This window comes from Dipodomys spectabilis, unplaced genomic scaffold, assembly GCF_019054845.1.
Source record: "Dipodomys spectabilis isolate Male_0828 unplaced genomic scaffold, ASM1905484v1 ptg000089l, whole genome shotgun sequence".
NCBI lineage: Eukaryota > Metazoa > Chordata > Mammalia > Rodentia > Heteromyidae > Dipodomys > Dipodomys spectabilis.
The window spans coordinates 18757158-18783082 of NW_024870766.1; the positions used below are offsets into that span (position 1 = coordinate 18757158).

General features: G+C 40.7%; 1 protein-coding gene across 1 annotated transcript in view; it reads left to right on the forward strand.

The window, feature by feature from the left end:
- Window positions 1–25194, forward strand: part of Slc26a4 (solute carrier family 26 member 4) — a 51709-nt gene extending 26515 nt beyond the window's left edge. The window contains exons 9-21 of the mRNA XM_042684560.1: window positions 1128–1275; window positions 3140–3253; window positions 7893–7970; window positions 8109–8204; window positions 9770–9876; window positions 12213–12282; window positions 13946–14038; window positions 15198–15293; window positions 15920–16150; window positions 18076–18130; window positions 19911–20056; window positions 22825–22908; window positions 24989–25194. Of these exons, the coding sequence (XP_042540494.1) occupies window positions 1128–1275; window positions 3140–3253; window positions 7893–7970; window positions 8109–8204; window positions 9770–9876; window positions 12213–12282; window positions 13946–14038; window positions 15198–15293; window positions 15920–16150; window positions 18076–18130; window positions 19911–20056; window positions 22825–22908; window positions 24989–25012 (1342 nt within the window). The 3' untranslated portion in view covers window positions 25013–25194. The remainder of the gene's footprint in view (window positions 1–1127; window positions 1276–3139; window positions 3254–7892; window positions 7971–8108; window positions 8205–9769; window positions 9877–12212; window positions 12283–13945; window positions 14039–15197; window positions 15294–15919; window positions 16151–18075; window positions 18131–19910; window positions 20057–22824; window positions 22909–24988) is intronic.
- The last annotated feature ends 731 nt before the right edge of the window (window positions 25195–25925 follow it).

Sequence of the window (25925 nt, forward strand, 5' to 3'; positions counted from 1 at the left end):
TTATCCACTCCCTCCTCCATGGGCATCTGGAAATGTTCCCTCATTATCAGGTTAGGCAAGGTTGGCTGGGGCCAAATAGGTACCCTGATTGCATAAGCATTCAATACACTAGCAGGAAATCTTACTCGGAGGCCATTATGAGATGTCTAGTTAGGATCTCATTTAGCATGGGGGCAAATAACTGACACTATTTTGGTCCAGCAAGACAGTATAAATGGCAGCAGGCGCATAGCAGTTTTGAATCCTCCCAGGGTAGACTGAGCATCTATTCTGTGTCCAGACACTAATTATTAAAATATTTAATTGAATTCAAGAGAAGAATGCAGAGTCCTATTTGACAGCTGAGCAAACAGAATTGGTAGATTGCAATATCATGCCAATGTTACTCACAGACTGATCAGATGTCCTTTGGTTTCCGTTTTTGTTGTTGTGTTGTTTTTCTTTCAAATTTCACTCTGTTTAACCCTCACTATGAAGGATCAGGTACTATTTGGAGAAATACAAAGCTAGGCAGTGGGCATCAAGCTACTAGTAAAGCTAAGCTCTTTGTAGGACTGGAAGGCTATCATGATAAGCCTGGGTTACCAGAAATAAAGGTCACATCTTTATTCCCTCCCCTCCTCCTCTCTTCCCTTCCTCTCTTCCCCTCCCCTTCCCTTCCAGAACTGGAGTTTAAACTCAATGCTTGCTAGGCAGGCTCTCTAAGCAACCCAGAGTCATGCCCTCAGCCCTGTGACTTGTCTTCATACGCTGTCAGTCTATCATCACTAGAATAACTTTCTATATTCCATATTGAATCTTTCTGTATTTCTATATTATGTTCAAAGACCTTTAAAGTGCAATTGTATAGGGAGAAATACTTTGTGTCAAGTGGCAGAGATCGAGTTATATGGTATCAAGGAAATCAGTAACAACATTTATTCATGGCAGAGGGCTAGAAGAGACTTTCTAATAGGGGAACAAAGAAATCAGCTAGGGAGCTAGTGCTGACTTCTGATTTAAAAAGCAGATGCTACTATTTATGCCTTCAGCCTCTTGGGCCATATACTTTCATGCGATGAGTGGATATAGCATTTGGGTAAGGTACAGAAAAACTGTTGATCATCTCAGCATTTTTCACTCTCTAGGTTTTTACCTCCTGTGCTCCCGCCAGTGAGCTTGTTTTCAGATATGTTGACGGCATCCTTTTCCATCGCCGTGGTGGCTTATGCTATTGCTGTGTCTGTCGGGAAAGTGTACGCCACCAAGCATGACTATGCTATTGATGGGAACCAGGTATGTCCCTTCTTTCGCTGGGCTGGTTTTATAGGGCTGCAAACAGGGAAAGAGTGTAAATGGGAACCCTTTCTGGTGTAGCTAAAGAAGAGTTGGTATCTTCCACTGGTCTTTATTGGGGTGGCTTTCCCCTCTCAAGCTTGCTAATTCGAAACCCTTTTAAAATATGCATGCTGCATCACTTTGCTTTCTATGAAATAAATGAGTAATCCTAATTTTAAAAGAGCTAATCAGGTCATAACCAATATTCCAAGCCAATATATTACATCAGACTAAGAGTTCTTCACCTAGCTTGGTATCTAGAAATTTCCCTGCTTTCCTTTTTTCTTTTCTTCTTTTCTTTTTCTTCCTTCCCTTCCCTTCCCTTCCCTCTCTCTCTCCCTCCCTCCCTCCCTCCCTCCCTCCCTTCCTTCATTCCTTCCTTCCTTCCTTCCCTTCCCTTCCCCTCCCTTCTCCTCCCTCCCTCCCTTCTTTCCTTTTCCTTCCTTCCTTCCTTCCTTCCTTCCTTCCTTCCTTCCTTCCTTCCTTCCTTCCTTCCTTCCTTCCTTTCTCTTTCTCTTTCTTTCTTTCCTTCCTTTCTTTCTTTCTCTCTCTCTCTCTTTCTTTCTTTCATGTGTGTGTGTGTTTGTGCGTGTGTTGTGTGTGTGTGTGTGTGTGTGTGTGTGTGTGTGTGTGTGCGCGCGCGCCAGTACTGGGGCTTCAATTCAGGACCTAAGAACTGTCCTTTAGCTTTTTCACTCAAAACTGGAGTTCTGCCACTTAAGCCATAGCTCCATTTCTACACTTCCGGGTTTTTTGATTTTTGTCTTTGAGTTGTTTCTATTTTTGTTTTTCTGGTTAGAGAGAAAGTCTCATGGACTTAACTTCTCAGGCTAGTTTTTAACTATGGTCATCAGATCTCAGCATCTTAAGGAGCAACAATAATAGTCACAAGCCGCCAACACCTTGCTTGATAATTGGTTTTCTAAAGACAGCTGTACTATGATTTTTAAAAAGACAATAAAAACCATACATCAAAGCTATGATCACTTTACATTGATGCAGTTCACTGTGCAGTTAATATATACAGGACAATCTTGATTGGCATAGGTACATTGCCAGGTGAGCTGGCTTTACCCTGTTTATAGACCTACACACAGCAGGGCAATTACAGCAGAATAAAAGCTCTGACAGTTATAACACGCTTTATTGCAACTCTCTAACCACAGAAAAATACCATGACTGATATAACAGCGAACAAAAACCTTTTGAATATAGGATCTTGTTGTTTCTTGTCATCCTTAAAATTAACTGACAGTACTTGAGCCTCTCTTATGGTCTATGGAGTTCAAAACTTCTCTTGGCATAAAAGATCTCTAAATACATGTGTGGTGTGGTATGTGTGTGTGTGAGAGAGAGAGGGAGAGAGAGAGGAAGGGAGGGAGGCAGAGACAGAGAGAGAAGAGAGGGAGAGAGAGAGAGAGAGAGAGAGAGAGAGAGAGAGAGAGAGAGAGAGAGAGAGAGAGAGAGAGAGACTGGGGCTTGAATTCAGGGCCTGGGTTCTGTACCTTAGAATTTTTAATCAAGGTTGGTGCTCTGCCACTTGAGCCACACAGCTCCATTTCTGGATCTTTGCTGGTTAATTGGAACTTAAAGTCTCAAGGGCTTTCCTGCTTGGGCTGGCTTCCACCACAATCTTCAGATCTCAGTCTCCTGAGGAGCTAGGGTTACAGACTCTGTGAGCCACTGGCGCTCAGTTTCTAAATACTTGTAAGACTTTTTATAGGGTGTGTTTGGAAGATTCTTTTAACATGCTTCCTTAGACACTCCTCAGAGGTCTAGAGAACATTCTGCTTACTACCTGGTCATTTCGTCTCTCCCACAGGAATTCATTGCCTTTGGGATCAGCAACATCTTCTCAGGATTCTTCTCTTGTTTTGTGGCCACCACTGCGCTGTCCCGCACAGCTGTCCAGGAGAGCACTGGGGGAAAGACACAGGTAGGGAACCACAGCCTGGTGATGCTAATCACAGAGAACAGAGCAGGGAGCAGCAGCTCAGCAGACTGCTACCGCTGAACAGGACAATTGGCCTTTGAGAGGAAAGGGATAGTGTCTCCTCATGTGAGCCAGCTTGGGGCCTACTCATCTCTTTACCTCATCCCTCATCAAAAGCCTCTTAAAAAGCAACACTTGTGCTTCCCCAAGACAGTAATTCCCAAGTTGCTCAGCGCCAGAGCTCACCTGAGGAGAATCCCTCTTACTGTGCAGCCAAGCCAACAACACAGTGTCAGCAATGAACAACACGGAGGGGCTCATTTCTTACCTGAGGGGAAAGTAAAAAGTAAAAAGCACTCTTCACATTTCCTTTGCTAGGGTCAGGAACTTCCTCAGAGGCCTTTGGTCCCACAGAATGACCATTTGGTAGCCAAGAGTATTTATTCTTATGTTTTGGTGTGCATGTGCACACACACACACACACACACACACACACACACACACACACACACACACACACACACACACACACACACACACACACACACACACACACACACACACACACACACCCCTACGTGTTCTGGGGCTTGAGCGGAGGGTTTGGGTGCTGTCCCTGAGGTTTTCTGAGCCACAGCTCTACTTCTGGCTTTTTGGTGGTTAACGGGAGATAAGAGTCTCACAGAATTTCCTGCCAAAGTTGGCTTCCAACTGTGATCTTCAAGAGCCTTCTGAGTTGCTAAAATTATAATCATGAGCCACCGGTACCAGCTAGTGTTTTATTGTTTGTTTTTAGTTTTTGATGGTTTGCACCTGCCAGCAGGCACGCGACCATTTGAGCTATGCCCTCAGGTCTTTTGCTTTAGTTATTTTTGAAATAAGGTTTCACATTTGTGTCTGGGGACTGACTTACACCACAATCCTCTAATTCATGTTTCTCAAGCCTTGAAACTGTGATTCCCCCTGATCTTTACTTCCTATCTCTGCCTCCTGAGTAGCTGGGATTACAAGAGTGAGCCATTATGCCCAACTTTTAAAGGGTTTTATTTATTACACATTATTATTACTGGCTGGAAAAACAAATGACTCCAGCAATGACTACCCAGGAAGAGCTCCAGCTATAACCACAGTATGGATGAGGTCCCCCTCCTATTTACAAGAACTTCTTCCAATCTTGTGGATCCTTTGAAACAAAGATTTAATTTTAAAATTCTCTGAATTGTTCTTAAAATTTTCTCTGGTTGTGGGTCTTGAATTCTGGGCCTGGGCACTGTCCCTGTGCTCTTCAGCTCAAGTCTAGCGCTCTACCACTTGAGCCACAGCACCACTTGGTTTTCTGGTGGTTAATTGGAGATTAACCATCATGGACTTTCTTTGCCAGGCCCAGCTTTGAACCATGATCCTCAGATCTTAGACTCCTGAGTAGCTAGGATTACAGGTGCAAGCCACCAGAGCCCAGCTTTGTTCTTAACTTAAAAAAAAAAAATTGGAAACCTATCAGGTTTTAAGGAAGCAGGTAAAAGAATTCAGCCTTGTGCCAGACACTGGTGGCTCACTTCTGTAATCCTAGCTGCTCAGGAGGCTGAGATTTGAGGATTGCAGTTCTAAGCCAACCCTGGCAAAGAAAGTCCCTGAGACTCTTATCTCCAATTATCCACCAGAAAACCGGAGGTGGCGCTGTGGTATAAAGTGATAAGAGTACTAGTCTTGAGCAAAAAGAGCTCAAGGACAGCGTCCAGAGCCCTGAGTTCAAGCCCCACAAATGGGGGAGGGGAGGAAGGGAAACAGCCTTAGCACCAGGATCCATAACAAAAAGTCTGATGCCAAGGGAAACAGTCAGGGTCATTTCAGAGTTGCCCATTTTATGGCACAGCTGTCAGCAGCAAGAGGACTTGCTGTTTGCTTTGGAGACAAAGCATTCAAAAACTCTTCAGGGCACACAGTCCTGAGTGGGTGCAGGCAAATCTCTTCCCCTGATAGTACTGGTAGACTCAAATGGAGGCCTGGGCTGGCAGCCCCAGGAAGAAATGCTCATGTAAAGTGACCTTCTTGGCAGAGGGCTTGGGGATAATGGTGTTCTGGTAAGCTAATAGCTTCTGCCACACACTGGCATGTATTATATTTAGGAATGAAGGATGCCAGGATTTCAGCACTGAAGAAGGAAACAAGTACAGAAATGGCTTGATACTTAATTACTGAAATGTATACTAAGTTCTAGGGTTGAGAGTCCAAGTTCCTGGACTGGAATCCAAGGACCTGTGACCAAATAAACTGGCAGGTGTCCTCTTAGGCTGGTTTTCTCATAAGCTGAATTTTGGGTTTCATTGTCTATGAAATGATAATAATAACTGTACCCATTTTACAATGTCATTGTGTGAATTAAATTTAAAAAGGATTCCATATCTTGGAGTTCAGTTTGATTGGCATCATTTTATATGGTCATATGTACATAGCAATCGAGCTATTGTGATCCTCTGCTAGGACTAGCCTAGACCTATACTAATTATTACAAATAAGGGAAACCATAGAGCCTATGTTTCTTTGGGCCTGGCTTTCTTAACATGATTTTTTCCAAGTCTTTCCATTTCCTTACAAATGGGGCAATGCCATTCTTTCTGTTGGAAATGAACTTTATAGCTTGGGATGGAAGAGAGTTGGGGGAGGGGAGGGAAAGTGGGAAAAACAAGGGAGGAGGTAACAATGTTTGACAAGAAATATACTCATTACCTTACTTATGTAACTGTAACCCCTCTGACATCACCCTTACAATAAAATTAAACTTAAAAAATAAACATAGAGTAGGAAACAGAAAAGGATGGTCATGTTGATAAACTTGATTATGCCATTCCTCAGGGTAATAATTTGCATCTTGGTATTGCTGATACATTATTGTGCCAGGCACATAAGAAACACTTGGCATATATTTGCTGAGGGGCTGCGTAGAAGAATGAATGTTGGTAAAGAGTGACTGCTCTCAGCCTATTGATAGATTGTAGGAGAGCTAAATGCTGTCACTGCTCTTTCTCTGACCCTCCCCTGACTTCAACTGACTCATGAAAAAGTCATTCTGATTGCAAACTACTCTGCAGTTCTGGCAACCCCTTCACCCAATGATAATAATTTGCTCAGAATTGGGTCTGCTCATAGATATCAAATCTAAAAGAATTTCTCAGAAACCAGCCTTGCAGAGTAAATACAAGCAATTGATCCTTCACTGATTTTAGCCTAGAATTGGAGACTTATATTAGACATACTTGATGAATAGGTGGCTATCTTAATCTCTTCCATTAATTCAGAAATCCATTTTCTATCCATGGTAAGATGTAAGTACTCAGTAAATATTGGTTAAGTATTAGGAAGTAAAGGAGGAAGGAAAAGCTGGGGGCAGAAGGAGAGAAGGAAGCAGGTGATTATCTTCTCTGCTTTAACAGGAGAGGCAAAGCTGGCTGAAGTGCTAGGTACCTGGAGGTGTGGTTCAGGAAGAACACAGAAAAAAGGAGCTAGACAGACCTACATCCTGGGCTTTATAGTGCCTCAAAATCACAGTTCCCATACAATGCTGCTCCAGGCTGAGCCAAATATAATCTGAGCATAAACCATCAATTTGCCAGATAGAAAGAATGTTTCCTAATTAAGTTTCTGAATTTCCTTTTCACATTTGCTGTGTCTGCCTCCTGTTAATTCTGACATCTTGCACTAGGCAGTACTTGTGTTCAACATGTTTTCTCCTATTGCTTCCTCTCTGACTCCTTTGCTTCTGGTCCCCTGTCTTCTTTTCTCCTGTGTTCCAGAGCTTCTAGTCTTCACTTCTGCCATGCCCCAGCTCTCTCAGCAGAGAAAGTCATCTGATCAAACCAGACAATAGTCCCTGCCCCCTCAGCTTCTCTCTTACTATCTATGGATCTTAGCAGAGCTTTTGCCAGCAAAGGTAACGTTTCTGAGCTTCTTTTACTCTGCTACTGCCCTGTTGCTGCAGCTGCCTTGGGGAAAAAGTTGAGAGCCTGTGTCTCTGTTGAAGGAAGAAGGAAACACAATCTCCCACTTCTGAGTGTGCCAGTGGGGTACTAGAATCTGCAGTAGGATGGATACATTGATTTTCCCTTTCCATGTCATTAGGGCCATCAGAGTCAGCAGGCTGCTGCTTTAACAATGCAGAAGAAGCAGACATGCGCCACGAGAATGTATTTCTCAAGAGCATGACAGTAATCTCTTTGTGGGAAAGAGAGTGTCTATATGCCCTGCATGTCAAATGACAAGGAGGTTGTCTTCCTAAATCGACACCAAAACTATCAGTGTAATAGTTTGTCAAATTATTGTAGAAACTATAGGTATAATTACTGGTATAGATGTAACTGTATAGGTATAACTGTTATACTTTAGCAGACTCAGTTCCACATCATCTTTAATTTCCCTGCATAGTGCATGTGTGTATGTGTATGTGTGAATATAGACACAGATGGCTTTTTTGTTTGGTTCTGTGTGATCCTGACAAATGATGCTCATTTCTCTCCATTTTGAGCAGCAGGGGAGTGCCAGGGGAGTCTCAGGTGTGCCGGAAGAAGCCTTTTGTGCATACCTTGTGCTGAGCCAGAAGGCACAGGGTGGAGGATGAACCTTCCTCATGAGAGCGTGTGTCTTTCAGATTGCTGGAATCATCTCTGCTGGGATTGTGATGATTGCCATTGTGGCCCTGGGGAAGCTTCTAGAACCCCTGCAGAAGGTATAACCCTCCTTTCTGTATACAGAACTTGTCATTTTTTTCTTCACTTTGCTACCAAAGAAATAACAGGAGACTTAGAAATCATCACATGGAAGCCATTTCCCTGAATAACACAACGTTGTCTGTCTTTCCCGGCAGTCAGTCTTGGCAGCTGTTGTGATTGCCAACCTGAAAGGGATGTTTATGCAGGTGTGCGATGTCCCTCGCCTGTGGAGGCAGAATAAAGTTGATTCTGTAAGTCGTCCTCCACCCATTTTCCTTTTCTTTTCTTTTTGTTGGTTGTGGGGTTTGAACTCGGGACCTGGGTACTGTCCCTGAGCTTTTTCGCTTAAAGCTAGCACTCTACCACTTTGAGCAACAGTGACACTTTGGTTTTCTGGTAGTTAATTGGAGAAAAGAGTCTTCTGGACTTTCCTGCCTGTGCTAGCTTTAAACCATGATCCTCAGATCTCAGGCACCTGAGTAGCTAGGATTATAGATTTGAGCCACCAGCAGCTGGCCCATTTTTCTTTCTTTCTTTTTTTTTTTTGTCAGTTGTGGGGGCTGAACTCTGGGCTTGGGTGCTGTCCCTCAGCTCTTCATCTCAAACATAGCACCCTACCACTTGAGCCACAGCGCCACTTCTGGCTATTTTCTGCTTATGTGGTGCTGAGGAATCGAACCCAGGGCCTCATGCATGCAAGGCAAGCACTCTACCACTGAGCCACCTTCCCAGCCCCCATTTTTCTTAAATAAGGTTTGGTTCTTATAATGCTTCTTGTCATAGCCCTACATCTTCCTGTCTCCTTAGTGTTATTTGAATGTTGGGAACCCCAGAGCAGAAATGAGAATGGTAGGGGTGAGTCAAAGCCTTGGTGTTTTCTATGTGAAGATTGTGTGTCTGAGAAAACTGGGAAAATTCATTTCCAGCGAGAATCATTTTCCTGAGGGCAGGGGGGAGAGAGGGATTCCTTCTTTAAATCTTACATTAAAAGGACAAATAAAACTCAAGACAATGTTGTTGCCACGAGGCTAGGTACTGAAATGAAATTTTAAAAAAAACCTCAAAACAACACACACAATACCAAAATGCATACTGATTTTGTAAGTAATGTAGCCTTCACAACTGTTCTGTGGGATTGTAACAACCAGAAGCTAAATTTTGTAGAGTTCTACTCTAATTTAGATGCACAAAAAAGACTTAAAAAACTTTCTACATGTTGATATGCAAAAATTTCCAAGACAAATCATTAAGTGCAAAAGAGACAAGAATAGAAATGTTGGAGCATATGCACTTACACAAAGACACCAGAAATAAAAAGGGAACAAGTAGGGAAGGAGGCTGAGAAGGAGTAGAGAGAAGAAAGAATTATAAGCAAGATTTTTTTCACTGTTCATTTTTTTTGGGGGGGGATCTGGTCATGGGGCCTGAACTCTGGGCCTGGGCACTGCCCCTCAGCTCTTCAGCTCAAAGTTAGCGCTCTACCACTTTAGCCACAGCGCCACTTGCGGCTTTTTTTCTTTTTGCTTATGTGGTGCTGAGGGATCGAACCCAGGACCTCGGGCATGCAAGGCAAGCATTCTACCACTGAGCCACCTTCCCAGCCTCTCACTGTTCATTTTTTAAGTATTAATTCTCTTAAATACAATGGGTCAGTTGGTCTTCATTGGGAAGGCCAATTCTAACTTTAAACTAAAGGTAAAATGAAATCAGAGTATTTTTAAAAAGCTATAATTTGTGGATCATCAATCTTATGTTTATAGCTAGTCATCACTTGATGGTGTCTGACATAATTCTTTTGCTTCCATTTCTCCCCTAGGTTATCTGGGTATTTACATGTGTAATGTCCATCATTCTGGGGCTGGACCTGGGTTTGCTAGCTGGCCTTATATTTGGACTATTGACTGTGGTCCTGAGAGTTCAATTGTGAGTACTATAAATCCCAGACTTCCTATGATAGGACAACATACCCCCACCTTTTCTATGCTGTTTTGATATAGTGAACCTACATCCTTTCATGGTAGCCACTAATATATTGCGTGGTTTTATGAGTTAAACACATGATGCTTTACAAACATTATCAAATTTAATCATCACAAATTCCTAAACATAGGTTTGAGTCATCTATTCTACAGGTAAGAAAATTTAAAATCAGAAAGGCCTAGTAGGACTTTTCCTAAGCTCACACAGTTACTAATTGAGAGAGCTGAGATTTGAACCCAGATAGAGCTCTCTCCAAAATCCATGCACTTGCCTGCATGTTCCACTGCTGTGTTCTCCTTAGTCATGTTAAGGATAAATGATATGTGGTTTGGGCAGAGACTGAGTTTGCTTTGTGGTTTATTCGTTACATAACGATGAAGTATATGAGGCCCTGGGTCTAAGGTTTAGGACAACTGCTAAAGATATTGGAGCTTGTTTACCTCGTTTGGAGCTAGTAACCTATTAATTTTGCAACCCAGAACAGAACTCTCAAAGAGCTGATTATAACCAAAATTCATTCAAATCTGCCAAATAGGGCATAATTCAATAACTCACCCAATTTTGTGAGGTAAATAGCATTAGTTTCTGTGCAGAGTAAGAGCAGCAAAGATGTGGGCTAAATAAAGGGAGCCTAGAGGCAAATTTCTGGAAGAGTTAGGTTTGTTTGACTCTGACAGGCTTTGGTCATATGCCCTCCTGAGGCTCTCTCCCTCCTCAGTTCTTCTCTTGTCTTTATAGACCCTCCTCTATACCTGTTCATGAGGCATAAAGGAAGGAGAAGCCGGGAAAACCATCAATAGAGATGTCTGTCTTCAGCTTAGCATAGACTTACTTCTCCCATTTCACCAGCTAGCTCTCTTTGCATTCCCTCCCTACTCTAGCATGGTGGTGGCTACTTAAAAGAGTTGTGGCTTTCTGCCTCAGCATATCAGGTGCCAGGGTTCGGAAAGTGCTCGTGAGCTTCCCAAGTGCCCGGTTTTCTGTTAGAGAAATAACTCAGAAACTGATTTAGGAGAAGTGCCGATATGCCTTTGTCTCTATGCTTACTTATGTGAACCTGGTTGAGAAGGAAGGATAATTACTGTCTAGTAATAGCCAAAGATGTGGGTTGGATTGGTTGTCGCAATTTGACAAATAGTTGAAGGAAAGGACACAAGCAGATAGTATAGAAATGGAGAGCTTTTTTATAGGAGTCGAACAGGTTGAAAGGGAAAGTCACAGACCCCTCAGACCCCTTCACAGATACTTTGAGGCAGGAAAAGTGGGAGTTGAGGCAAAGTTTATTTGAAAGTAAGATAAGATGCCAGAAGAAGCAGAAAAGCCTCTTAGCTATTGGCAGGTTGGTATAAACCCATAACCCAATTTCCTGCCTGAGAGAACTGCCTTATGCCATCTATGGGAACGTATTCATCTCTTTCTTGGGAGAGAAAGATGAGCTTATGGACTTTAAATGAAAAATCAGCACAATGCAGCAAGCCAAGGAAAACTTGGTGGCACATTTCAGCTCTTGGTTTGGTAACCAGGCTTTTAGCCAACAAAAATCAATATCCTCCACAGTATTTAATTCCCAGTAATTATAATGCTCATCCAGAGAGCACAATACTCAAAGGACCCCAAACAGATAGTCTTTCTTTAGGAGCTACATTTAGGATATGTCCCTAGTCACACTTGAAGAAACATGGAATTTATCTGATTGCATCAGGAACAGGAAATCAACAGTCTGGTTGACAGGAAGGGCTTATTTCTGGTCCTCCCAGGCTGCTATTTCTATAAAAAGAGGCTAATTTGATCACTCTCAGACTCTCCGTACTTCATCAGGAAGTTGCCATAAGTCACAAATAAATGCCAGGCACCAAAGACTTGTAGGTTAAAGACAGGCTGTAAAGTCCTGTACCACACTCAGCTTTCTTACTGGTCTAAACCTCAGTTTACTCACTAATAAAAACAGGGTTATGGTAGGGCTTTGATAAGATTTAACATGTGAGAAAGCTCTTTGCTTTTCCTACAAATTGCTATGCACGTGAAAGTATGATGCTCATTATTTCTCTCAGCCATCAAAAGAGAGTCACAGTTAGTTCCTCCTGCTCCTCCGGTTCTGCACAAACATCAGCTGTTCATTTTGGAGTTAGATACAGGAAAATGTCATCTGCAATAAGACAGAGTCCAAATACCAGAATGATGGGCTCTTTAGTAGCTGCTATTCTTTTTTTTTTAACATTTTAGTCCTAAAAGTGGTTGTTCCCTCAAAGAATTCTGATATTAAATTTTTCTTCTTTCAGTCCTTCATGGAATAGTCTTGGAAGCATCCCTAGCACAGACATCTACAAAAGTACCAAGATTTACAAAAATGTAAGTGCTTTTGTCAGACATCTGCTGGACGAGATGAGGGCTTGCTAGCCTGGAATTGGAGGGTCATGGATTTTTCTCTTAGCCTCTTAGGGAGAAAATAGTCAAGACTTCTGTTGGGAGAGTCCATGAGTCATGGGAGTGTCATGAGAACTTTTGATGCAAAAAGGACAATTATAAATGGATTGTATGACTTTTATCCATGCGAGTTGAATGCATTTTTATATAAAGTCATTAGAAGGGGGATTTAAAAACGATTGGCAATACGATTATTTCCAGATATTCAATCAAAATCTTATTTCTCTGCTTGGGAATCCTTAACTTCTATGAAATTGCTGGAATAACCGAAAGATTTTCTTCACTCAGTTCTAACAAGAGATTTTCTGTCACCAAAGCCTTATGTGATATTTACCTTATTTTTTGAATTGAGAGAAATAATATATAATGCAGAAAATTGGAAAAAAGAAACAAATAATTTACTATCCCATGGATGGGCTTATGTTCATTGGTCACAAGTAAAATTGATTAGTGACTCTGAGGGGAAATAAAGATGAAAGCAAAGGAGGTAAATTAAGAAAATTCAAATTTAACAAAAAAATACAAATTTTTTAAATGGGCATAAGTACCACATATAATAAAATAAAAATAAATATAAATAAGTATATTTCTAGGTGAACCTTAGGGAACTGTAGTTTGATTTTAATTTTAAAAAATACTGGAAAAAAATACTGGACTCTAAGCTTGGAATTTCAGGAGCTGCTCCTCAAATTTAATTCCCACAGTCTTTCTGTTATGTTGATCTAAGTACTATCAAGAGTTCAGAATGGCTCAAACCTACAATCCTAGCTACAGAGGTAGCAGAGATGGGGAATTGTGGTTCCAAGGCTGTAGGGCATAGAAGTTTGCAAGACTCCATCTCAACCAATGGCTAACTATGGCAGCATGTGCCTGTTATTCCAGCTACAGGGAAAGCACAAAGGCTTGGTACAGGGGGTGCACACCTATCATCCCTAGGGGTACAGGGGACCACAAATAGGACTGAAACCCAGAACAGCCCAAGCATAAAGCGAGGCCTTATCTTGATAATAAGCAGGTGTCATAGAATTTTAGGACCTAAAATCCTTTTTGGTCCCCTTGAATTGTTTCTCCTCTACTCTTCAGCAAAATCAACAGAGTCCATGGTGTGAACTGGGGACAAATTATAAATCATGGAAGTATTATTGATCCTCACTTTTTTGTAAATCAGAAAGTTGAATATTTGCTTTCTAAGGCTCCCTAGCAAGACCTTCTTTGGAACTGTGGAAATCTGAGGGTTGGCGGCCCCCTGCCCTCGGGCCTGGGATGAAGTCCCTATTCTAAGGGGGGAAGGGGGGAATGTAGGTGGAGGTGGGAGGGAAGGGATGGTAGGGGAAAAACAAAGGAGGAGGCAACAATGCTTGATAAGAAATGTACTCATTACCTTGCTCATGTGATTGTAACCCCTATTTTTACAATAAAAAACTTATTTAAAAAAAACACACAAAACAAAATTAATGGGGAATAAAAAAAAGAAAGCTGTGCTGCCCAGATGCTCTGCAGCTGTGACCTGGCTCCTTGCAGAACGGCGAGAAATTTAATTGAATATTTGAGACCTGAAATTGTCAAACTTTATTTTTCTTCATGTCAGATTGTAGAACCAGAAGGAGTAAAGATTCTTAGGTTTTCCAGCCCAATTTTTTATGGCAATGTGGACGGCTTCAAAAAATGTGTCAAATCTACAGTAAGTATTTTATCCCAAGAAATTTAGTTTCTATCTTTTGAAGTTTCATTCATCTACTTGTTGGACTTCAAGTGGGAATAAGATCTATCCTCATCTTCCTGCTAACATCTGCTAACATCTCTGCCTTCAGATAATTAGGGATTAAAAAAGAGAGACCATAGACTGGGAATTTAACCCACATGGGAAGATCCAAGTAGCAATAACTGCCAGTTAAAAATGCTAGAGATGAATTTCAGTTCCAAAAATGATGGATGGACCGAATGTGCTGAGCATTTCTATGGTGGCTGGGCCCAGAAAGTGAGCAGTAGGGAGAGGGCTGGAGCTAGGGCCAAGTGAACTTACCTGCCAAGGGTGGGCCGGAGGCAGCTTTGGGTTGGCTGGTCTTTCAGAAGCATGTGGTGGGAAGCATGTAGTGACCACAGGTCACCAGCAGGGGCAGATAGGAGAACCTGGGGCCTTGGTTAGCCAGACATTGGAACTACAATTAATTGCACAGCAAGGTAAGGGGCTGTTCTGCAAGTACTTTTATTTGCAAAAGTAAAACAAGTTTTGTTCATGAAATTTTGCTAACATAAATTGAGCTTAGTTTATTTTAAATCAGTTTTTTATTTTCATTTTATATTAGCGCATATTAGTTGTGTGAAGGGGTTTCCTTGAATTCACAGGAGAGAGAGAGAAAGAAATCCACATTAGCGGACAAACAGGATGTAAGGAAAGGGAACAGGTCAGGTGCTTGTGAGCTAGCTGAAGGGATAGAAGTGAGGCCACAGTTCTCTTCTGAGGGAAGAGGTGTCTGCTCTGTGGAGATACAGACATGGAATGTGGTCAGGGCTCGGCTACCCTGGAGACTTGGAGTTTGCCTCTGAATCCATGTCTTCTTGTTAGTCCTAGGACAAATGTTCATAGATTTTACAATAGCTTTTGAGAAGCTAGGGAAATTTGGAAAACACAGATTAAAGTAGAAAGGGTTCCATTTTTCTGTGTTGGAGCCTTTAATTTGTTACAGTCTTCCTTGATTTATTATCGGAGCTCACAATTTCTCTCACGGCAGGCTGTCTCAAGAAACAGAATCTTTGGGAAATAACTATTCAGTGAACAATGGCCATTAGTGAACATTAGGAATCAGACATTTAAAGTAACTTGACATTTATTTTTAAAGGTTGGATTTGATGCCATTAGAGTATATAATAAGAGGCTGAAAGCTTTGAGGAGAATACAGAAACTCATCAAAAAAGGACAATTAAGGGCCACAAAGGTGAGTTGATATCTTCCTTTCCTCTTTATTTTCCTTTCTCAAATGAAAGCAGTTTGATGGTCTAAAATTAAACCTGTCCCCTTTACTATCCAGATGTGTACAGGAAGATGACATATGTTCATCAGAGAGCAGCTGAGCTATTCTTGTAGGCAAGAGGGAATGGATGGAATCAGCAGAGCTACCTGGAAACAGGGGGTGATTTTTTTCTGTATGAATAGCATCTGCATTATTTTTAAAAATCTTATTTTTACTGAAGGGAACACAATAAGTACAAATTCAGTGCCAGGAAACTAAAACAGAAGGCAGTAAGTTCATAAACTTTTAGAGGTATTAACTTTTGTTCAGATTCTCCTGCCAGTATATCTCATGGCAAAGTTCTACAACCATCTAGAAACTGAATTTCTTGGCTCCCTGTTCTTACATTTTTCTTCCTAGAGAACATCAAAGTTTGGACTGAGGTAAAACTCGTTCTTTAAAAGTTCATCCCCGTGACATATTTGCTTAGCAAAAAAAAAAAAAAAAAAAAAAAAATAGCACAGGTAGGACTTTTAAACAGTTTGAACAGAATGACTGAATGACACTTTGAATCATTGGCACTGAGAGCTGGCAGTGTCTTCTTTGTTTAGAATGGCATCATAAGTGATGTTGGGTCAACAAACAATGCTTTCGAGCCTGACGAAGATATTGAAGATCCAGAAGAACTTGAAATCCCTACCAAGGAAATTGAGATCCAAGTGGACTGGAACTCTGAGCTCCCAGTGAAAGTGAATGTCCCCAAAGTACCCATCCATAGCCTTGTGCTTGACTGCGGAGGTATATCTTTCCTGGATGTGGTTGGAGTGAAGTCACTGAGAATGGTAAGGTCCTGAGTTTTTTTTTTTGTTTGGACCACATATTTGGAGTTTTGGCGGCAGTAAAATGATATGAGGCACTCATTTGCAAAAGGGCCAGTGCACGGGTATTGGTGAATGCTATGCAGTAGAGTATACTACATAGTAAGCTTTGGAGTAAGATATGTGATATAAACTCTGGCTCCACTTTCTGGCAATGAGATCACACTGTATAATCTGGCCTCAGTTTCTTCATTTGTAATAGAGGAGTGATCTACTCCACAGAGGACTCCAAAGATTAAAGAAGCTGGTGAGTTTAAGTTTACAAGAGTATCGGACACATAGACATCCCTTAGCAACTATTAACACTATGTTTTATTTTTTTCTGAGAATGTAAATGGAATGTGTAAAGAAGGGAAATGGGTAGAAGTATGTGTGTATTGTGTATTGTATCCTATCTGGTATATGAAACAATAGAAGACACCACCAGGAACTCGGTTGTCCTAGAAAAGCTGAGTGTTATGAAGAGGTTAGATAGAGCAGGAAGCAGGTTGGGCATCTAGAAGTCAGGGTAAGAGTTGAGAGCATGCAGGATGGAAACATTGATGACATCAGAAGGCAGGTCAGCAGGCACAAGTTCATCTATCCAGTGCCTTTGCCAGGCACAAGATACCCGTAAAGGACTAGCCATAGTTCTTACCTCCTGGGACCAAGCAGTCTAAAAAGAAAGGCAAACATTAAATAATCTTACAAATGACAACTTTAGTAGGTGCTTCCAAGTAGACCTAAAATAGGGTGTTGCTGCAAATGTCAAATTTAGGTAAAGCTTCAGGTACATAGTCAGAGCCTGGCAGAAAGGTAAGTCAGCTAAGGCATGGACAATCAGATGTAATAATTTGAAATGGACTCCTAACTATGATTTAGTGTGCTGGGGGCTCTTTGGTTATTTCTACAAGGGTAGAAAATGACACTGAGGTGTGGGTGGCAAGTAGGTTAGGGTAGGGGAAGTATTTGCACTGGGAATAGTGTGAGAGCATGCTGAAAGCTTCCATTCTCTTAGAAGATCTTGGTATTCACTCACTCGAGAACACAGTCTTCTTTGTTCATTTCACTCCAGGCTTTGCTCAAATCTGCTGTGTATTGTTTATTGGTCAGTGTTTAATGAATTACTTCTGGGAGAGAATTTCAACATATTTAATGCCAGAGTATTTCCCACACTTACATAGATGCTTGCAACTATTACAATGACTAGTACTGTCCATAAGTCTAGTGTCTTGACTTTTTAAAATTAAACTTTCAATGATCATTGTAGATGCACACAGAGTTGTGAGGAATATTAGGGAAATCCTATGCACTCTTTTCTCAGTGTCTCCCAATAATTGCATCTTGTAAAACTATAGCACACAAGTATAATCAAAATACTGCTGTCAATATATTAATAATAAAATCTTCCTTGATGTTTAAGACAGTTATTACATTTTAAATATCCATTCAGACATAAAGTTATGCTTTTTATTCCAATAACTGGGGACTGTTTAAAAGCTCTGTACTCTTTTTTCCTTCCACAAAGATTTAGCATAGCTATTGAACATTAGATCTCTCTCTCTTTCTTTCTCTCTGTTTTGTTCTCTCATACTCTCTCTCCACCCCCTTCTCCTCTCTCTGCTGGGGTTTAAATATGTAGCTCCAGTTGACCTCAAACTCTCAGTCTTTTTCTTTCTGAGTGCTGGTAATACAAGCATGAGGTGCCATGCTTGGCTGCCTTCTCTTGAGATAATCTTTTCATCTTTACATACACCATCAATATGGGTTGCCAACCTTTGGTTTTTCCCAATAACACAATTTCCTCAAAGTTGTGGTTCACCATGATATTCCTTCTGAGCAAGCAATGGAATACAACTGAATTTTGGGCAGATATTCCTTGTTATTAATTCTCCTTTGTTAATTTTTAGATTGTCAAAGAATTTCAAAGAATTGATGTGAACGTGTATTTTGCATTGCTTCAAGGTAAATGCATGTGTGTACCTGTCTATCTATAAGACTTTCCTCTGACCCTCTGCTCTGAGTTGGAATGTTGGGTACATGATATCTGAAGGCCTTAAAAAACTATTATGTATTATAGTAAACAATGAATAGCCAGGTCATGGTGACTCACACATGTAATCCTAACTACGCAGGATGCTGAGATCTGAGGATCTCACTTTGAAGTCAGACCAGGCAGTAAAGCCTATGAAACTCTTATTTCCAATTAAACCACCAAAAAAAAGCACCAGAAGTAGAGCTGTGGCTCAAATGGTACAGCACTAGCCTTCAGCACAAAAGCTCAAAGACAGCGTCTAGGCTCAGACCAGGGACCAGTACACACAAAAAAAGAATACATAAGTAAAGTTGCCAGTTTAGCCACTTTTAAGTGTATATAATACAGTAGCATGAATCACACTCACAGTCTGGTATAATTATCACTCACTATTTTCAATTTTTTTTATCACCACGAGGAATTGTTTTTTGTAATATTGGGGTATGTTCTTGCTAGGCAAGTCCTCTACCACTTGAGCTACACCTCTAACTCTTTTTTAGTTATTTTTCACCTAGGAGTTCATGTTTTTTGCTTGACCAACTTCACACCTCAATCCTCCAACTTAGGTCTTTCATGTAGCTGGGAGTACAATCATGAACCATCATGCCCAGTTTGTTTATTGAGATGGAGCCTCACTTTTTTTTTTTTTTTACATAGGTTGGGGTTAAACCACAATCTTCCCAATTACTGCTTCCCAAGCAGCTGGGATTACAGACATCAGCCATTGTGCCTTGCACTGAGAGAATTTTTGAAATCAAAATGAATTTACCTTTCAATTTGTGTCACAGAGCTGGTAATGTCTCTCTAGTGGTGCAGGATCATTGGGGAAGAGGGAATTGTGGTAGAGAAAACAAAGCTGGCAATGAATTCGATGATTGGAATAGAAAAAATTCTCTATGTGTAGAGGAAAGTGCTGGTGCTCAGGCTAAATTCCCTAGAAACAGAGCACAAGTGACTGAAGGAGAAGAGCAGAATATAACAGAAGAACTTGATTGAATGCAAGGTTTCAGAGGTCTAGCCTTCCATTCCTGATTGCACACAGAACTCTACAGCAGGAAGAACACCACAAGGTTATGTCATGTCAAGCAAGGAATCCCACCTTGGTTCCCACTATGGTCTGTCAATGGCCACAGGAGGGACATCAGGAGTGGGGGCGTGGGGAGCTTCACAGCCTCTTCAGGCCATGTAACTTCCACAGGCCAAAGAAAATTCTTCAGAGAAGAGCACAGCTATGACCATTAGCAGCCAGGCTCCCAGGGGCTGGGGAACCAGTACACTGGCTTGGCCTCAGGCCTATGGTAGGCAGCAAGGCCATCTACAAGCCATCATGGGAAAACCATTCCATATGCTACTGGAAAAGAAACCCAGGCAGTTTAGAGGAGGGTCACATTTTAGAAATGAGAAAAAGAATCAAAAGAAGGAACTACAAAAACTTCATATTGCTTGATGTTAGAGAAATACCTTTCCTTTCTCTCTCTCTTTTTTTTTTTTTGGGTTCGGTCATGGGGCCTGAACTCTGGGCCTGGGCGCTGTCCCTCAGCTCTTCAGCTCAAGGCTAGCGCTCTAGCACTTGAGCCACAGCGCCACTTCCAGCTTTTTTCTTTTTGCTTATGTGGTGCTGAGGAATCGAACCCAGGGCCTCAGGCATGCAAGGCAAGCGCTCTACCACTGAGCCACCTTCCTAGCCCCCCTTCTTCCTTTCTTTTGCAGATCATGTGATAGAAAAGATGGAGCAATGTGGTTTCTTTGATGATAACATTAGAAAGGATTCGTTCTTTTTGACGGTTCATGATGCTATACTCTATCTACAGAACCAGGTGAAATCCCAGGAGGGTCAAGATTCACTTCTAGATACGGTAAATAATTTCTAAATGGCAAAAGTTATACAATTCTAATATGAAACCCAGGCTGTTGGATTTCAGGCCCTCTGCAAAACTTCTCAGAGTTTGTCATCAGCAAAGTGAGAGTAAAACCACTTACTATGTGGGGAAAATATAGGGGCTCAGTAAGACAGTTCCAGGAAAACGCATCAGCATGTGTGGGTTTACCAATAATTTTTTTTTAAAGGCCATATTGCCTTTTTAGAAGAGAGCAATGAATCTTAGATTCTTCTGTGATTTGTGTATGGAAATGAAGCATATGTTTCGGCAACCTAAAAAAACCCTTGAATAATAAATATCTTAATAATAAACATCTTAATAAATATCATCAGGTCATAAGTGATCTTTGGATAAGAAGTAAGCTAATTTTGTGACCTAGGGTTGATTTTCTATAGGTATTATTTAGCCTATTCTCCAGTCAAATAACTAGAACAGAATACTCTGGTGAATCTGATAAACTAAAACAAAATATGTACAAAAATAACAATAATAATGTTTTCAGTGACATATATATGAATTTTTTCTGATCTTTCTAAAATTAGGTTAAGTAGATCTTCATTATAGATTAGAAGCTGGTGTTTGAAGAAAATTAACTTAGAAACTGTATTTTCCACTTCTATGTGGAGGCATCATTCTGAATGCTCTTGGAGAAGAGTAGTAGAAAAGAAAAAAATTCTAAACTCACTTTTTAAAAAAATATGTAATCTGCTCATCTTGAAAACACCCAATCCTTTTTCTAATTTAAAATATCTAGTCCATAGATAAAACAAGGCAGGATCATATCTTTAAAAAAAAAAACATGTTAAAAGTAAAACAAAACCAACATATAACATTTTTTTTCTTTTTTCTTTTTGGTTGGTTGTGGGGCGTGAACTCTGGGCCTGGGCGCTGTCCCTGAGCAATTCAGCTCAAGGCTAGTGCTCTACCACTTGCGCCACAGCCCCACTTTCGGTTTTCTCTTGTTTAATTGGAGATAAGGAGTCTCACTGATATTCCTGCCTTGGCTGGCTTTGAACCACGATCCTCAGATCTCAGCCTCCTGAGTAGCTAGGATTACAGGTATGAGCCACTGGTGCCTGGCTTAACATTCTTTTTCAACATTAAAACTTATTTTGCTTTTGGTGAACACCCATTCTAATCTAAAACCTTAGGCAGCTGTGTGCCAGTGGCTCACATCTGTAATCTTAGCTACTCAGAAGGCTGAGATCTGAAGACTGCAATTCCAGGCCAGTCCAGTAGAAAAGTTCCAGTGAGATTCTTAACTCCAATTAATTACTCAATAAACAGTAGCATGGGTCAATGCAGCAGAGCATGAGCCTTGAGCAAAGGAGCTTAGGGACAGTGCCCAGGTCCTGAGTTCAAGCCCCACAACTAACAAAATAAATAGGTAAATAAATAAATAAATGCTTAGACCATGAATGTTGCAAAACCCATTAACCAAGAGTGTACCCACTGTGTTAGACTCAACTGTATTTGTAATTAGGGAGGCATGTGAGTAATTGGGGTTTTTTTCTTACCCTGAATGTGTTAGCTGTAATATAAATGCATGCTTGCATTATATATTTTTGGATTCATTCAGAGTGAAATTGGTGTTAGTGGTCTGTGATATAAGAAACTACATACTTCCACATGTCTAGCACAAAGCCCTATGCATGGTAGAAGAGTGCTTATTGATGGTCCACCTCACCTGTAGTACTTCTGTTTCTTCAGAACAAGTCTCTGTGTTTTAAAGATAATGAGATGTAGTGATACAAACATCTCACAATCTCTGTATTCCACTATCTCGGGTGCTATTCCATCACTGCAGTTATGCCTAATTTCTCTTTATGTGCTAAAATAAGAAAATAGATAACTTAATCCTTTACATAATTTCCACACTAGAAAGAAAACTAAATTTTTTGTGAGATGAAACAATACAAACAAAAAGCCTCAAAATGTCATTGGTATACATCAGACTTGGTTTGGCAATGTCCTTCCTCGTGTGTAAAATATGGCAAATAGTTGTTGTCTTCTCTGTGTAGAACATTTAATAATATCCTACCCTTAAAAATCAGAACTTTTGTCAGGTGCCGGTAGCTCAGTAACTCAGGCGCCTGAGATCTGAGGATATTGATTTGAAGCCAGCCTGAGCAAGAAAGCTTGTGAGACTCTTCAATTAACTACCAAAAAATAGCCAGAAGTAGAGCTGTGGCTCAAGTGGTAGAGCCCTACCCAAGGACAATGCCCATGCCGTGAGTTCAAGCTCAAGGACTGGCACCTGAAAAAAATGAGAACTTTCCCAAACAGCCAACTTGGTTTATAGACATTGGTTTCTAATTAATCATGTATTAATAAAATTAATTTCCATCCAATTCAAGTTGGAACTTTTTACTGTCCTCAGGCACAAACCCTTTTCTGTGCAAGCACTGCATGCTCAATGCTGTACTAAGTGCTCTTAGCTGTCAAAGGGGAAGCACTGTTGACTGCTCAATTATTTAGGCAGAGGGGGTGCCTTCTTAAGAGGTACACACTTCAGAGGTTGGAGAAGGTCGCTATAAAGGAGTTTAGATAGTGGAGAACTCTACCAGTTCACACTTGTATGTGAAAATGGTACGGGAAAGGAAAAAGAATGAGAAAAGAGGATTCTAAAGTCTATATATTATAAATGAGAAGCACCTGTAAAGTGTCAAATCATTTCCAGTGGAGTGTCAGGTGGATTGATGCTATTATATATCTAACAAATGCTGTGTGTTCTCTTTGTCAAGATCACACTTATTCAAGACTGTAAGGATCCTCTTGAATTAATGGAAACAGGGCTGACAGAGGAAGAACTTGATGTCCAGGATGAGGTAGGATCATTATTTTCTCTGAAGAAGTAATCTGAACTAAATCTTGAGTAAACGGACTAATAAAATGGTGAATGTGTCTGATTAAGGGCTATTCAGGGAAAATACAAAAACTCTTGAAAGGATGTCTTCCTAGGAAGCAAAAACAGAAAATAAGTCTCCCTCGAATTCATTAAGGACTTGGGGAATTTTTGTCTTGGGCTTACAGAGAGCAGTACCTGGCAGCAAATGATACATTGGCCCTGATTTGATAACTCAATGTATAGTTTCTTCTAGAGACCTAAGGCAATGGGATAAGGAAAAGGTGAATGTCTAACTCAGGCATTCCAAAAGCTTCGTACATCAGGACCTTAGGACCTTTCTTCATCTGACTGATAGTGGAGTATTAACAACATGCCTTCTACTAAAGGCTGACTGTTTCAGATGCCCTTGTGGTATCACACTACTCTTAGGAAACTTAACTGAATTTACAGTATTTGACTAACTGGACTTGTCTGGGAGTGATAGATCCAATTCCTTCTGCTCTTCTACATACACCATTAGCCAGCATCACACTGGCTAAGAAGAAGACACAAAACCCCAAAGACGGTTGTGGTTAGTGTGGCTATTGCAACTATGACCTCTTTGATTTCACTGAGGTCTTTTCATAACGGTATCTTCCAAATGTACTTGCTGTGATTTCAGCTACATCAAAATCTTGGCCTCTATTAAACAGGGGTCAACTAAAGATGGGTATTTTCATGGCTTATCTAGGCTCCCCATTTATATTTATATTTACATAACTGGTTTACTCCCCAACCTAATGTTTGCCACAGGTAAATTTGAAAAGCATGTCTTCTCCAACTTTTCCTGGTCCTAGTAAATAGGCTTAAGAGATTACAACGTCTGCAGTCAAACCAGGCAGTAAGGCTGACAAGCAGAGAAATGTAGAGGAAAGACAAAATCATAGGCCCTGCTTCTTAGCCCACTAGCTGAAGGTCTTGGAAAGATACAATTTAGCTAAGATGTCTTTCAGCATCAGTCATTATGACTCTGTGGATATAGAGCAACCTTAATTTGAATTGAAATTCAAATATCATCTAAATTGGAATGTTAGAAGCTGCTATATCCAGAGTATTTATTGGCACAAAAAGGGGACATTCAGAGCTGCTATGGACAAATAAGGTAGCTTAGCACAGTGGTCTCAAGGTGAGCTTTGAACCCAGATAAACTTGGGGCCAAGTTATCTTTCTACTACTTCTGGCCATAGCTGAGGGCAAATAACTTATCCTGTCTTCACTCTATTATCTGCATATGAAATAGAAAAAAATACCATAGAATTGTGAAAAATAAATAATGTGAAGTAATAAGTACAGTATGTTGAATTTAGTAAAAGCTCAACGAACAGTAATTATAACTAGTATAGAAATCTGATTACATTCTAATAAAGATCAAAATTAAATCCTTATTTTTACCCTAATGATATATATTAAAGATGAGTACAACTGAGTAAAGACATATTTGTAAAAAGTATATCTGGTGTCAAGCCTAAAATCCGAGCTACTTAGAAAGCTGAGATCTGAGGATCATTGTTTGACGCCAGCCTATGTGATTCTTTTTTTTTTTTTTTTAAGTTTTGTATGTGTGTGTGTGTGTGTCTTGTTTTTTGTTGTTTTTTTTTTTGGGTCCGGTCATGGGGCCTGAACGCTGGGCCTGGGCGCTGTCCCTCAGCTCTTCAGCTCAAGGCTAGCGCTCTACCACTTGAGCCACAGCACCACTTCCGGCTTTTTTCTTTTTGCTTATGTGGTGCTGAGGAATCGAACCCAGGGCCTCAGGCATGCAAGGCAAGCACTCTACCACTGAGCCACCTTCCCAGCCCCCCCCATGTGATTCTTATCTCTAACCACCAAAACCAAACAAACAAAAAACAAAAATCTCAAAACAAAAAGCCAGAAGTGGAGCTCAAGTGGAGCAAAAGTGGTAGAGCTCTAGCCTTGAGCAAAAAAGGTCAGGCCCTGAGTTCAAGTCACAGGACTGGAAAAAAAAAGTTAATATAAACCTAAGGAGACCTAAGGAGAATTAACTGTCTTCTTTGCCTCCACAGGCTATGCGTAGACTTGCCTCCTGAGAGTGGACTCAGGAGGTTGCTGTCAGCAAGGACTACAACACAAAACTTCCCATGTCATCCTATGCAGAGAATTTCTGCATCAACTATTTCTTTGGAATTGAACACCCATTCTTTTTCTGATACATTTTAAAAAATATTTGAGGTTTCTGAGCCTCTTAGCCATTAAATGAAGATTAAGGTCGTCTCTATGCTTTATTTATAAAACAAAAGCTTACCTCGATGTGTATGTTGTGTGAGAATGAGTCAGGTGAATCGCCACATCCAGGACCTGCTGATTGTGTGGGTGTGGCATGCTGTCCACCCCTCCACACAAATGGGATCCCAGCTCACAGGGAACCAGTCCCGCTCTGATTGGGTGGAGTAAGTGTTCATCTAATAGCCTCTGTGGCCACGTGGGCTAGGAAGTACTATCAAAAAAGAAAGGGTTGGTTTCTGTCTGACCTCGATCCCCATAAACTATACTGGTCATAGAGTGGTCAGTAAAATATAGTCATGACCACTCATCAGTAAAAGCCTTAAAAAACTAGTAAATAAGCCTAAGGTTTTTTAAGTTATATTTTTATTATACTTAAGTAGTTGTAGAAAGAAGTTACCATGTCAAGAAGCCAGAGTTTTAAAAATGCCATGTTTGGTTACTACCTAATACTAAAGTGTTGCTAAATGTGACCAGATAGAACCAGAATTCAGCTTCTTTTTTTTTTTTTTGGGTGGGGGGGTGGGGAGTGGGGGTGGGAGGAGGGAAAGTTCTGGAAATAGTTTAGCTTTAAAGGTGTTAAAACTGGGATGATGTATTTTTAAAAATTGTCCTCCAGAGAAGTTAAGTGATAAGGAGATTTTTATAGTTTATAGAAATCTGTTTTGTTAGGATAACAACTACAGATCACAATGAGAAGAAAATATATGACAGACCGTC